Source organism: Condylura cristata, unplaced genomic scaffold (assembly GCF_000260355.1).
Source record: "Condylura cristata isolate star-nosed mole 26May11 unplaced genomic scaffold, ConCri1.0 scaffold00041, whole genome shotgun sequence".
In the NCBI taxonomy this organism is placed as follows: Eukaryota; Metazoa; Chordata; class Mammalia; order Eulipotyphla; family Talpidae; genus Condylura; species Condylura cristata.
Genome location: NW_004567142.1, coordinates 2,247,257 through 2,262,442, shown reverse-complemented (window position 1 = coordinate 2,262,442; position 15,186 = coordinate 2,247,257). Strand labels below are relative to the sequence as shown.

The following is a 15,186-nucleotide window of genomic DNA, read 5'->3' as shown; positions in this document are numbered from 1 at the left end:
GACTTTCCTCTCTGTGTGCACATTTCCTGCTCTGAAATGTAGCTCACAGCAGGACTCAGTTCGCAGGGAGGTTTGAGCAGGCCAGGTGGCTGTGAATGCACTGTATGGATTATAGAAATGGCCACGGGATTTCCCCAGAAAGAGCCATAGAGAGGAGGCACCACAGAGGACAGCCATGCAGAGCCTGAGAGCAGAGGGCCTTAGTAAGGCCCGCTGAGGGCCAGGGGCTGGGACTCCGGTGACTAGGCTGGAGGGTGCATGGTATTCTGTTCCCTAGGGCCCTCCTGTCCCCTGGATTAAAACCAAAGTCTTTATTGTGGACTTTGAGGATAGGATGGGCCCCGACCCCTGGAGATTTGTAAAGTGAATCGATGGCCTTATTCTGTAAGTGTCCTTGACCTATAAAATGAGGGAACCTCAAAGTTCTGGGGTGAGGATTCCGGGAGAGGCTGCCTCATAGACCACTCAGCAGGGAGCCCAGCATAGTGGGTGTTTGTCGTAGTGGCTATGGTGAGGCTTAGTTCACGGCAGACAAGGGAAGAGTGTGCCAAAGACGAGACTCACGGGATTTTCTGAACTTCCAGAAAGCAATCACTGCCAGACACAGAGCCACTATGAGCACCCCAACAATCGAGATGATCACAGTGAACGATCCTGTTTTGGACTCCCCAGGAGGTTCATCTGGAAGAGAGGGAAACAGGGATTTAGGGGTTTTCATCTACCTAGCAAACATTATCCTGTATTCTACCGCTGGCTCCCTGCCTCATTCTACAAAGTTCAAGTGGACTTCACCACACCCTCTCGTTCCTAGGTTACGACTTTGACCCAGACCAGCATTCAGAGCATTCTGCTCTTTCTGGCAGCTATGATCGGTTCTTGGGCTGGGAGTGAGCGATGAGAGGCAGGCCTAGACTTTGGTTTGAACTGAAAGAGGTATATTCTTTCCTCTGAGACTACTGAAGTGCTGCACTTGAGCCTGGAGCTGCTGTGGGACTTCTTGCCTCCCCAAGAAGAGAGTCTTCTTAAGAAGAGAGCCAGCACAGAGAAAACCAGAAACAAGAGATGTAAGGAAAAGTTCCTGGGATACACAATTTGAGCATCTGGATCTAGCTATAACTGAAGGTGCATTTTCAATATAGGCCCATTTTTTGATGGGATGACTTTAAAAAGTTTCTGTGATTCCATCAATTGAAACTGATAGTCTTGTACTTGGAACAGACTTGCTGGGTTCCTGGGAAAGAGGCATCTCAAAACCACCCCAGTCTGGGTTTGCAGAGAGGGTATATCCAGACAACCATAGAGATGCTGAATTAACAGGGGGTGCGGGGGGTGCAAATCTGACTCCATTAGTCCTTTCCTGAGAAGGCTAAGGGGAGGATGGAGTCAGAGAACATTCTTGTGGCTGAAGCACTCAGCTAACCAGTATTGCCCCTAAATCCTTCCCTCAGACAAAATACTACTGGGACCTCCTCCTCTGGTCCCTCTCCTCACTGAGGGGCTCCTCACCTTTGAGCAGAACAGTCAATTCTGCCTGCCTAGTCCCTAAGTCATTGGTGACGTGGCAGATGAAAGTCGTGTTGATTGATTCATCCACAGTGTGGACCAGAAGCCTGCTGCCCTGGGTCACAGCAGAAGGAGGCAGAGAACCTGTGGTCCTGGGGGAGAGAGAGATGGGTGAGGAAGTGGCCTCTGCTGGAGGTGCCAGATGACAGGTCATCAGGGGACACAGCCCTCTCATGGTATCTGTGTGACAAGTTAAGAGCAACTCTGGAGTCTCCTCAAGTCATCCTATCAGACCCACATCTGACCTAGAAGATCCTGTCGACCCCACCTTCAGAATCTATTCAACACCCATGAGTCCTTCAGGCCCTGAAGCCACCACTTAGTCTGACCCCCTCCCCCACCACCCCCACTGCTCCAAGGTCACTGTGATCACTTTCTCACCAGGCTCCCCTCTCATTCCCAGCCCACACTGTCCCCACCCACCAGCCTGGGAGATCTTGCTAGAACCTAGTCAATTCATGTCTCTCCTCCGCTCAGTGCCTTCCAGGGCTCTCCCCTCACCTTATACAAAGCCACAGTCAAAATCCTTACAACAGGCACACAGCCTACAGCAGCTGCCCCCACATGTTCTGACCATGTTATCTGTTTCTTTCTCCCTTGCTCCTGACTCTTTATTCACAGAGGCCGCCTTATTGGCCTCAAACACTCCAGTTACACTCCCTCCTCAGGGTCTTCGCATATGTTGTTCCCTAAACTTGAAATGCTGTTCCCTATGCCTGGAATGCTCTTCCCAGCTCCTCTTTCACTTCCTTCAGGTTCCTGTTCAGATGTTGCCTTAGGGACACCTTCCTTTGCCACCCTATTTCCATGGTAATGGCCCCTCCCATATTTTAGCTTTTCCATGGTGTTTAGCAGCAGCTGGCATGCTACGTGCTTCCCAACCTTATCTTATTCAATGTTTCTCTCTCCGGCTAGAAGGCAAACTCTAGGAAGAACTTGGTCTGGTTTTTCTTTTTACCCAAGTGTGCCAGTCAATAGCATCTGGCACTCAAATGTTGGTTTATGGATGAAGGATATGGAAGCATGGGGTTTGGGGCACACTACAGAGCTGAGATGAAGACCCAGTGGTGTGTGGCTTAAGCACTTTGAGGCACCAGCAACTGACAAACCACAGGGTTTATACACAGAGATGGACAGGCGGTGATGCTTCCCACAAAGACCTGTTGCTCAAGTGGAAGTGGGGAATGATCTCTGAACCCCACATTCAGGATTGGTTAAGTAGTCGGTGGCATGTGCCTGGGAACTCTCAGTAGCATTAAAAAGGAAGCGGTGGGTACTTTGAATTGCATATGAGCTAAAAGAAGGACAGAACCAAGACAAAAAGGAAGAACAGTAAAACGTTAGTGAGCAAGTCCATGTGGTGGGTTTCTGAGTGTTTACTGGAAAATTCTTTCAACTTTTCTCTCTGTGTGAATGTTCTAATACAATATTGGGGGAAGACCAATGGGCATAGAGACTTATGTGCTTTGACGAGGAGAGGTGTTGGTGACACAGAAGAAAATTTTTAAAATTTGACACTACACACAGCACAGTTTTTGTTTTGATCAAGAGGCAAGAAGGTTATATAACAAAAGGTAACAGTGGCTATTTATGGAGGTGGTTAGGTACATGACAATAGATGCCACTGTCTTTTTTTTGCTGAGAATTGTATTGTCTGCCATTTCTACAGTAGTCATAAACTATCTCTGAAATAAAGACAAAGGTCCAATAACAATATGGGAAAATATATTCCTTTGCTTTTTGCTCCCCACCATGGAGTGAATTTGAGGACACTTTCTCATTGTTCTGAACCTCATCTTTTAGAGAACAGGGACAATCCTTACTTTGTCAGAGACACCTGAGCAGGTTCCACAAGGTGGCACAGCTGGGAGGTTAAGAGGATCAGGTTTGGTGCCTGATTTGAGGGCTGAATCTGCACCTTTATGGTTGTGGGACTCATGAAATGACAGCAGCTATTGGGGCCCCTCCTGATCTTTAAACTGGGCTGGAGATAGTATAGACCCTGTCTGGAGTGGGGTGTGTCACGTGATGAGGGCAAGTACTGGACACACAGGAAAGGGCAGGTGTAACTGTGCTTGGGAGACGCCAGCTCAAAAATTCTGTGCACCCAAGACAGTTTTAATGGGGAACAAAAGTCAACTTCTTTCTCTTTGTCCTTTCTGTGTCTCCCTCCTCCTTAGCCCCAGCTCCTTCTCCCTCAGACCCAGGAGTCCAGCCCCCACCCTCGCAAGGACTCACGTGCTCCAGACATAGTTTGTGGGTTCGGGGTTGCTCCGAACATCACAGTTCAGCGTGACCTCATTTCGGCCAAGGTACCAGTTGTCATCATAGCCAGAGATAGAGACTTCAGGAGGGTCTGGGGGACACAGACACACAGGCTGAGAGTCAGGGCGCCTTCAGGGGGGCCTAGAGATAGGTGGGATTCATGTCACAACATGACCTTACAAGCAGCCGGAGTTGAAGAGGCCTGTGAGGAATCTGAGGCAACAGGTTCCTCAGAGGACAGAAGTCTACAGGTCCATGGGGATCAGGGAGATGGGCAGAGAGATTCTTAGGACCTGCCTCTCTGCTGGCTTTCCTGAGCAGCCACAAGCTTCTGCCTTGAATGCCCTGTGAGCAGAGGCTTCTGGGACTCACCACACACAGGACCATATTCAAAGTGCTGACAAGTACTACAAGAAAGAGTCCTGAGGACCTGCTTTGATTGCTACTTATCCCTTCTAGATGAGATTAACAGGGAATAATTTCCAGAGTTTCAAGGGAAGGCCCATGAGAGAGGTTTTTTTTTGGTGTTTGTGGGGTGGAGGGCAGTGGAGAGTGGAGAGAAGGAGCATCAGGGTAGTTCCCTTCCTCTCTCAGACCAAATGGCAATATTGTAGGCATCCAGTGTAGACAGTGCCAGAGGGAATAGTGTAGCAACCCTCAGAGTGGAGAATTTAGTATAGACCATGACCAGAAGACAATAGCTTCCAGGAGAGCCTGTGTAGATATTTCTGATGAGCTTTGTGTACACAGGGTGTTGGCAGGGCAGATGTCCATGTAGAAGAGTTAGTTCCCAAGGGAAGTGGTGGTGGGGCAAAACAAACTTGGATGAAAATGATGAAATTAAGACAAGTGGTGTGTATGTATATGTACGTGTAGAGAATTTTTATGAGCCACTGTAGACCATGGGGGAGCCTAGTTTAGATCTCGGTTGTCCAGTATGGCAGCCACCATGACTATAGAACACAATGGGTCCTAAACACACATTAGACCAGGAAGACTTGCAGGGCAAAAGAATGTGGAAGACTTCACTGATATTTTTTAGATCTGATTCCATGTTGTACTGGTAGTATTGAGGTCCACTGGGGTAAGAAAAAAAATCAGTGATGAAAATCAATTTCATCTCTTTATATTTTTAATTGGGTGGCTACAAGACAAGTTTAAATCACAGTGTAACTGGCCTCCTTCTGTCAAACTGGTCTGGGGGTTGCATCTGGGGTTGTGGTATAGACAATATGGTCACGCCTCACTTAACGATAATGCAGTTATGGCTCATTTAATGATAGTTCAATCTTGTCTCACCTGATGACACCTTACAGTCAATAATGGATGGAACCATACGGATCCCCACAGGCTGTACCATCCTGCCCAGGTGTGGAATGGCTTTACTACTGAGGTGTGTGTAATTACACTCTATGATGTTCTTACAACGATGAAATAGCCTAATGACACATTTCTCAGAACATGTCCCCATTGTTTAGTGAGGTAAGGCTGTGCTATGGATGTCAGGATCTTGGGGGAGTGAGTGGAGGTGATGCAGTATCACAGGACCAGAGTAGATGGTGTAGATAGAACACAGGCAAACCAGTGTAGCCTTTGTAGGGAGGAAGAAAGTCCCTAGATGATTATCAGAGGGAAGTATGTTCTGCATTGGGAGAAAAATACAGATAGTTCTCTAGGGGAGCAGCATACACAGGGTAGAAATGAAGGTGCCCATGTAAAGTGTTCAAGGGAGTCAGTCTAGACAACATGAGGGGTGGAGGTCATCTGACACACTCACAGCGCACAGCGAGGGTCATCTTCAGCAGGACGGGCTCCTTGAAGGTCTCGTGCTCCACTCTGCAGGTGACATTCTGGCCATATAGCAGGCTTGAGGGTATAAAGTTAAAGATGCTGGTGACGTTGAATGTGCCGGGTAGGGGACCTGGTGTCTGGGTCATGGTGACATTTCTGTCCTGAAGTGAGGAGGACCAGGAGATTCGGGCGGGTGGGCGACCCCCCGTGGAGACACAGCGGGCCTTGGCCACAGGCTCTGTGCCCAGCAGATCCTCCTGGATCTCAACCTGGTTCTGAGGCTCAGCTGGGGAGAGAAGCAAAAGGGGTATTGGTCGTTCTTTACCTATGGTCATTCAACAAACATCTCAGCAACTGGTGGCCTTGGGCACAGCTTTGCCTCCATTTCCTTGTCTGTCAACTAGAGATAATGACAGGACCATTGGCAATGAGAATAGGTAGATACCAGTACCTACCAGTCTTAAAATGGTACTGAGCACATAGTAAGTGCTTGATAAATATGATTGCCCTGGGCATTGAGTGCACTGCCTGGCTCTGTGAGGGGACCTAGTTATGAATAAGACTCTGCTCTCCTGGGGCATATAGTCCAAGACAAAGAGAGACTTCCCTTGACAGTGAGGACCCATAGTGGGTAAGGCTGGATGAGGGAGCCCAGGAGGGGCACCTGAATTTAAATGAGGGCACCAGAAGGGCTTCATGAAGGAAGTGATGGCTGAGTGACCGAAACTGCCCTGGTGACTGAGAGCGAAGTGACTAGCTCAAGGTCATATTGTAAATGACAGCTGTCTGACTAAAACCCTCTCTCACTCACCACCCGGTGCTTCCCAAATCTGAGGAACCTTTCCTTCTCCATCATCACCTATACCCTAAGTGCTCAGTCTCAAAGTCCCAGGTTTCCTGGAATAACCAGAACTGCCTCTGGGTGCAGGCTGCCAGCAGTTTACTTTCAGTGAGTTACATTGGCTAAACTGGCTCCCCAGAAACACACCCTGTCCCTCTGTCTACACCAGTCATGTATGCCACCAGTTGTCACAGTTCCAATGTTGTCTACACTGTTGCCTGTGACCACTGTCCACACTGGTATGCGTCCTTTTCTATCCCATCTACACTGTCTACCCGTCTACTCATTCAAAGGCCTGGAACAGTTCCTGGCACATATGTAAAAAGTTAATGCCTGTTCTTACATATCTTCATTGCCATCTCCCTCTCACACATGGGGAAACTGAGGTACAGAGCCCTCTTAAGTTCCTAGCTTCATCGGATACTCATGAAAAGTAATCCTGGATTCCCTGAGGGGGCAGGGGGAGGAGCCCACTGCCCATTTGGGTCCTGCTGGGGGGAAGTCGGCCTCTCCTGGGTATTAGAATCTCTCTCCTTTGGTCTGCTCCCCTTCCTCACCAAGGGGAATGTCCATAACTGAGGCATCATGAGCCTGCCTTCCTTTGTTCTAAGCCCTGGCCTGGATATACCTCCACCTCAGGGCAGCTTTCTGGTCAATTCTATTCTCCCCAGGCGGAAGGAGGGTCCAGAGAGTCAGCTTCCTGGGCTCCGCCCAGTACTCCTCCCTGCTCCGCCCCACCCAGGTTCTGCTCCTTCTCCAACTTCTTACCCTGCCACTCAGGGTCAACTACTCTTTCCTAGTCCTCAAGAATTCCCACCTGTAACCATCCCCTCCCCACCACAAACCTCTTCTATAGTTCCCATAAAATTTCTGCTCACTCCCTCCCAGGTCCTACCTACTCTTTCTTTACCTCCCTTTTATCTCTTCCCAGCACCCCACACCAACCCCTGCTCACCGAACACTCGGAGCCAGGTCTGGGCGCTCCCGCTGCCCTGTGGGAACGTGGCGAACTCGCAGGTGTAGTTGGCTTCGTCTTCTGCACGCAAGCCACTCACCATCAGCGATGCGTCCTGCAGCTCCACACCTGTCTTGGCTTTGGCGAACTGCAAACGCTCGGGGTGTGGGAAGCTGGGGCCCTGGGTGGGATGGAAGACTGCCACACTGTGCGCATTCCCGGATGGTTCTCGCCGCATCCAGGTCACCTGCGTCACCTGCACGCCGGGCTCCAGAGGCTGCAGGTTGCATGGCAGTGTCACTGTCTGGTCCAGGAAGCCACGTACCTCGTTGGGCGCCAGCACTATAACCCTCCGGGTCCCTGAGGCGAAACAGGGTTGGGGTGGGGTGTCAGACCCTGGGGCTCTGGCTCGGGGAGTGGCCCCTCACCTAGGTCAGCACCTGCTGTGCCAGGGACCTTGGGGGTCCATTATGGGGTAAGGGTAGGGTTATCCTGGCCAGGGTGAGGGGCCTGGCTGCTCAGCAACTATGGCCTCACTGCTTCTCTGGGATTTAGCACCATATTTTCTGCTTTTTATTGCCATATTTCCTCAAAGTCAGCAGCATCATCAGTTTTCAAAACTGATAAATTTTGTGGCTTTATCTTTTTTCAAAAGATTTATTTATTTATGCATATAGAACTGGGGTACAGGCCAGAGGTGTGGGAGGTGAGAGGATTCACCAGAGACAGAGTGGGGAGCAGAATAGGCAGGTCGACAAAGTACACTGTTGAAGGGAGCAGTGGGTGAGACAGGAGAGGTCTGCCTCGCCATGTGGGTCACCTCCCTGTCCGGAGATTGAACTCATGCTACAGTGGCTGTGATAGCTTCATAGTGCTGTGCTCTAACCCACTATGCCACCAGGGAGGACCCTGTCACTCTATCTAATGCCAGATTTTTCATTACTCCAGGGTCATCAGTTTTAAGACTCCACCAAGACGTTGTCATTAATAGCAGGGCTCTGTCAGTGGTCAGCACATCCTGGGATTTAGAGGTGGGAAAATGGGACTCTAGGTCTCAGAACCTATGAAGTTCAGAGTCCCACGTTGGCCCTTGGCTCAGCCCAGGGCCTGCACTGGATCCAGACACAGCGCCGCCAAGCCCGAGTGCCCTGCGTGAGACAGGAAGTGTACTTTGTGGAGAAGGTGACCTCTCTGGGGAAGGACTAACATCAGCCCTCCCTCAAGTGGGAAACGTGGGAAAATGCTGAGTTCTGGGGCCACACTGGCAAGGAGGCTAGCCCCTGAAACCACCCCTCCTCCATGGCCATGGCAGGCGTAAAGGCTTTGGGCTGGGCGGTGCTGAGAGTCACATTTCCAGTGAATCCAGGTTGTGGACCCTTCCTGCCCACCCTTGGACTATGGCCCCTGCTGGCTAATTCCAGACCAGATCCCCGGGCACTTGGGGCTCCCACAGGGACCCCTGTGCCCTCAGTAAACCTGAACACTGTCCTGGCTCTATTGATGTTAATAAATACAATGGTATGTATTCTTATTAATAATAATGGAAATGCAGAAGGTGGGAGGAGTTCTTTGAACCCCAGTCCTGCCACTCACTAGTTATGGACTTTGTGTGGGTGTTTTCGCTCTTCTAGGCTGCAGTTTCATAATCTAAACGGGTGATTGTATCTTAGCGTGGTTGTTGCAAGGACTCAAGGGCGAAATCTGTGTCAAAGGGATCAAGACATATTTATTACCACTGTTATTACTGCGAGGAGGAGGGAGCTGGGAGGCCAAGGACGAGGGTGCTGGGAGGGTACCTTTTGGAAGAAGGGCACCGTTTGGACACAAGGAATTGTGGGATGGTGGGGAGACTCATCAGGCTGGAACTCTGGCCCCCTACTGCCTTGCTATACAGCACTGGACCAGCACATGTCCTCTGATGGCTTTCTCCACTACAGGGCAAATTCTCCTCTCTCGCCCCCAGGAGGATGAAATGGCCTTTCTCTGTGATTTAGCGTCTATCAAACACCTTGACGTGGCTGCTTCCAACCCTCTGCAGTGGCTCATGACATACGTTCTAGTATTTTCATACCCTCTGCTCTGTAGGGCACGTGACCTTGTCAGGCCAAGCCCTGGCCTAAGGACTCAGCAGGTGAGCAACGGAGCCTATGCTCAGACCCCGGCCTGTTCCACCCTGTGCTCCCGTCCTGGGGTGTGTGGGTGGGTGGGGAGAGGGCCTTGAAAGCTTCTTCTGTTCAGTTCCTCTGTCTCTGCTACCTCTTCCTGGGGCCTGCGCAAGTCACTGCCCTCACTGCGCTCCTACGTCTTGTCAGTAAGTGGGTCACAGTAGGAGCCACGCTAGCAGTCTCCTTAAGAGGTTTTAGACTGGGACTTGGAACTCTTCAAGTCTGGGTTTCCTCTTTGTTAAAGAAGCAGCCCATATTTGGAGAATCCTCCTTTGGGAAGTGATGAGATGAGGTACTCCAACTTCCTTGAGACCATACTCAATGTTATTATTCACCCACCATTATTGTTCTACCCACACATCTGCCCTTGTTCAGCATCCTTCCTCACAAAGGGAGCTCTGGAACCTACTTTGAATCAAACATGTTCTCTCTGACTGTCCATCACAGGTGGAATGCAACCAGCCTAAATGAACTCTTCACAAAAGAATGCCCAGAGACTTTCTCCTCATGGATGACAGTGAGGAACATGGGCCTCCTGACCTCTCCTCCCAGTGATTAAGAAAGACTTCTCTGTTGATTGCAACAAAGGCCCCACCCCGCAACATTCTTCTGGAAGATGCACCTGTAACCAGCACACACATTTTAAACAGATGGTCTTAAACTCAGATACTCCACTTCCTAGCTTTATCTTCTAAAACTCCCCTCTTCCTGCCTCTGATGACATAAACCTTGAGGGGGAGTGGACCCAGATTATGATGTATATTCTCAACTACTTTCTTTCTTTTTTATAATATAACAGTTTATTTTTACATCATTTTGTACATTTTTTTAAATCTCAATTGTAATCCCTTTGTGTTCAACTACTTTCTTAATTATATAACAGGGGTTGAGGGAGGAAGTCCTAGGTGTGTGTATACAGGTGGGTTGGTGGAGAGAGAAAAAAAAAAAGAGATAGCTGTTGTGTGTCAGAGGTCATGAAGTACAGAGAACAAACAAAAGAAAGAACAAGGAAAAGTGAAAGTGCAATATATATATATATATATATATATATATATATATATATATAGCTCATGATTTGCTCCATACATACCTAGTTACATGGTTACCGCTATCAAGCTAATGAAATATCTATAGCCTCCAAAAAAAAAAAAATGTATAGGTCAGCCTGATTATTTCAAAATTACTCAGATAGCTTCCCTGAACTCACACAGGCATTACATGTTGAAAGCTGTTGTAATCCTCTAGCTGGCAGAATTTTAGAGCTGTTCCCAATACTTGTCCCCTAGAGTACACACAGTGTGTAGGATGAATGCATGAGCCACCCTTAGAGGCAGACACTGGGGATCAGAGATGGAAGGAGGTGATGGACCACTACCCCTCCCAGCTGGGCAGCCTCACTTGTGTTCCCTAGGCTTGTGGGGTCTGAGGAGAAAGGGTGTGGCCAGCAGCAGTGGAGTGAGGTGTTCTTTAGTGAGTCACCCTCTGGGGTTTCCCGCCCCCCTCATGCTCTCACTCATGCCTTGGAAATCTCCCTAAGCCACTGGAGTCAAGCGGCTTTTGGGGATACTGATAAGAGGGTCTTGCCTGGACCCTTATTTCCCCATCCCTCGGTTGAGGGGAATGGGTGGCAAAGGGCCACGCACTCAGCCTTCGGGAACCCAGGAATCAAGGAATCAGTGACCCGACCGAGGGGCAGGGAGGGGCAGGGCGGCTGAACAGCCCGCGGTCAACTCACCCGCGCCTGTGAGCTCCAAGGACAGACACAGCAGCCACAGCAGCAGCGGCGGCCGCGCGGAGACCATGGTTCCCTCCGGGCTGGGCTTGGTTCGCCAGCCGCTCCTCCGTGACTCGTTCTTCCCACCGCGCTCTCACCACTGGTCAGGACTTCTGAGCTGGGTCCGGGTCGGTCCTGAATACCCGGGACGTCACAGCCAGAGGGCGGGAACGGGAAGTTCCAGTCTTTCACTTCCAGAGCCAGAGGCACAGGGGAGCTGGGCTACCGGTGTGCGGCGCCGGCGCCCCTGACTGTGGAAACAGATGGGAAGAGACTAAACAAATCCCAAAGCCAGTGACTAAACTGAGACTCGATCTGTTATCTGTTAGTAGAATCAGACCCTGCCGTTCTTACCCAGTGTCTGTCCTTCTACTCTGAGTAAGCACCAGGTTTGGAACCAGAGACTTGGCTCCTGTGAGCAAATTGCTTCTCTTCGTGGGGTCTCAGTTTCCTTATCGGAGCAATGGGCATGTTAATGGCCTCGCCCGAGGGTTTCTAAGATTGATGCAACTTCTTAGTCCGAATCTTGTTATAAACTTTGCACTCAGCATATAGTACTGATAACAGTGACTGCTATTGGTGACTTTACAGTTATCAAATACTAACGTTGATAAGGATGTTTCATTTATTGTCGGTTTAACATAATTACTGAGTCATGCGTTGTTCTAGGCGCTGGGAACGCTGAAGAAAATAATACAGACAAACCCCCCTGCATTCGTAAAAGCTCACCTTCTGCTGGAGAAAAACACACCCTTAGCAATTTAATATACAGGTGGTGTCTGGAGGTGATAATGTTCAAGAACACATAGAAGGGTGAGGGAGGAAGGGATAGAAAGAGGGAGGGGAGGATGAAGAGAAACAGAAATATAGAGACAGAAGCTGAGAACCAGAGACGTGAACCGGGCTCAAGGACTGAGTGACATGAGAGAACTGAGAGGCAACAGAGACCTGTCACATGCTCAGACAGAACCTGGGAGACATCTTTGTTCCCAGTGGTGTCCATCCTGGCCATGGTCCCCACCAGGTCCACTAACAGCGCTGATCCTTGTTCTTGACAGCCATTTATCTTCCTAGAAAATTCCTCCTTTTGACGGTGGCCACTTTGGAGTGTTCTATCCCTCACTTTGCCTTGAACAAAACAGCAGATCTGTCCATGCTGAAGTATATAGGTAATCTTTAAAAATTTATTTTAAAATAAATTTTATAATTTAATGGGGTATAGGTCAGATGTGAGGGAGGAGTGTGTGTCAGAAGATTCACCAGAGACAAAGTGGGGAGCTGAACCGGCAGACATACTGAATTACACTGTGACAGAAGGAGCCTGGGGTCAAGAGAGGTCTGCTGCACTATATGTGGGTCACTCCCTGGCCAGGATTGAACTCAGGCTACAGTGGTGGTAAGTGCTGAGACTCAACTCTTCGGCCATCAGGGAGACCCCCTATAGGTAAGTTTTTTGGAATGGAAACATGGCATTTGGCTTCTGGAAAATCTTTGAATTTTCTGGTATCCCTACTTTGGGCTGCTGAGTTATCTCAATCAGGAAACTGGCTGCTGCTGTGACACACTATCATCTTCTGGGGTTTCCCCCTCCTAAGGCTTCCCACACCAGGGTGATTATAGCAATCTCCTCTCGGGATGGTTAGAGGCAATCCCCCCCTCCCCATTAGTGTTTGGATCAGATTTGGAGCCCCCCTCACTCCCCATATTCTGCCTGTTGCCTCCTGCACAGCTGACTCCTCAGCAGTACCAGGAATGCAGATGGTATTCTGTCTGTCGGACAATCTAGTGGCGGTTACCTGATAGAAAAGAACATCTCTGAGGTGGTGAGTTTAATCAGAAACCTAATGACGTAGACTCTGCAGATGTCTGGGGATATGTATTTCAGGCACAGGGAACAGCAAGTCCAAAGACCCTGAGGCAGAAAACAGCAATTGGGAAGGTCCTGAGGTAGAAAACTGCTTGAAGACTGGATGACCAGCAAAAGGCTGAGTATGGCTAGAGTAGAAAGTTCTGTCAAGAATAAGGAATAGCTCAGAGGGGCCTGAAGAGGTCAATGGCAGTCCTGTGTCACTTAGCCACAGGAATACAGTCTGAGAAATGTGCAGTAGGCGATTTCGACCTAGGCTAGATGGCACAGTCTACTGGGACCACCGTTGCACATGAGGCCCTTCCTTGACCAACACATCATGTGATTACATTACTGGACTTTGTAAATCACTGTTAGATACTTGTACAGAGATGGGAAGACTTGGCAGAGTTTTGAGCTAAGAATGTTATTGGATTTGATTTGACAGGATCCCTTTGTTTACTGCATGTGGAACAAGCTCTAGAAAGGGTGAGGGTTGAGGTTGGGAGCCCACTGGGAAAGTAAGGGACACCTTTGGGCAGGAGGTGACAGAGGCACCTTCCTCTGGCAGGGGAGAGGAAGGAGACATGCTTGGATTTGAAAGTATTTTGAAGGTTGACGCCCAGGTGTGGCTGACAGATTGGATGTGTGGCATGAGAGAAATCTGTCCTTCTCACCAATGACTTCTAGGTTCTGAGGGGAGAAGGAGGGTACTGAGTAACATAGGATAAGGCAGGAATAATGGTTTGGAAGGCAGGGCAAAGTGGGTTGAACATACCTGCTTGCTTTTGTGTGTCTCCCTGCCAAGATTCTAAACTCCCAAAACTCTAATTCCCTGGCTCCCTTTGGAGCCAGTTCTACAGTTTCCTCCACTCAAGAGCTGAAATAGCTATTGAAAGAGTGAATTCGTGAACGGATAGTGGCCCCTTAGGGTTCCTAGGCATTCACTGCGTGGATGCCATGGTCTTCCAACCTCCCCACCCCAAAGAATCACCCAGAAGCTTATCTAATAAAGAAAAGATGAATACATTTCCTTATTCTCCCTACTCCCATGGAAAAAAATAAACAGAAGCATTGTTCTGCCTTATTTGGAGTCACAAGTCTTGGTGTTCTGTCCAGATAAGTGCCTAGCTTCGTTCATTTGCTCATTTGCTCATTGATTCTTTCAAACATACATGAACCTCTCATTAATTCTGAACCTGTTGGAAGCAGCTGGGCTTCTCAATGTTCCAGCCCTTTACGCTGTTTAGACGAGCAGTCCTGAGTCACCGTCAGCGCCATTTCCCGCTTTCATGACACTGTCAGTTCTCTACTTCCTACAGGCGAGTTTGCTGAACCAAACACAATGAATCTGTGAGGGGAGAGAGAAGAAAGGAGAGGGGGGAAGCACAGGAAGAGGAGGATCAGGAAGGATTGGGTGGCAGCGGAACCTCCACATGAGACTCCCTTAATGCAAATTTCAAGTTCACCAATTAACAGCAAGTTTTTATTAATGTTCGTGCCTCATTTTTCTCACTTGTAAAGAACCATAAAAATATGGGTGATGGTTAAATGGCAATAAGTCATATGACTAAAAATGTCATTTATCAGCAATTATTATCCATGTCCTGGGCTTGGGAGGCCACCCCTGATCAGCAACCACTGGATTAGTAACCAAGAGCCACAGAGAGTTATAAGTAGGGCAAGGCTTCCTTGCAGCTATGTCTCATGTAAAATAGTGGTGTCAAGTCCTGTTGTGACCTCTCTGTGGTGCGATCATGAGGATAAACAGAGAAGGGGGTGTTGGTGCTGGCTCTAATTTGCAAAAAATTGGAAAAAAAAACTTCACCTTCCCTGGACCCCCAACATCCCCATTACTGGCTAGCTGCTAGAATGGGTCCTTGCTCTCCTACTAACCCCCCCTCCCAGCCCCATGCTACAAGGTGAAGTAACCTCACAAAGGCTGTACCCTTCCTTTCTTTGTGACAAATTCTAGAAGCCTGTCAG

The 15,186-nt window shown here is 49.1% G+C and overlaps 1 protein-coding gene across 1 annotated transcript in view; it reads right to left on the bottom strand.

Moving 5' to 3' along the window:
• LOC101630024 (poliovirus receptor homolog) overlaps positions 1-11,514 on the bottom strand; it is a 14,714-nt gene extending 3,200 nt beyond the window's left edge. The window contains exons 1-6 of the mRNA XM_012733676.1: positions 11,316-11,514; positions 7,416-7,775; positions 5,606-5,905; positions 3,802-3,919; positions 1,507-1,655; positions 565-681 (exon numbers count right to left, since the gene is read on the bottom strand). Of these exons, the coding sequence (XP_012589130.1) occupies positions 565-681; positions 1,507-1,655; positions 3,802-3,919; positions 5,606-5,905; positions 7,416-7,775; positions 11,316-11,382 (1,111 nt within the window). The 5' untranslated portion in view covers positions 11,383-11,514. The remainder of the gene's footprint in view (positions 1-564; positions 682-1,506; positions 1,656-3,801; positions 3,920-5,605; positions 5,906-7,415; positions 7,776-11,315) is intronic.
• Positions 11,515-15,186: the final 3,672 nt, after the last annotated feature.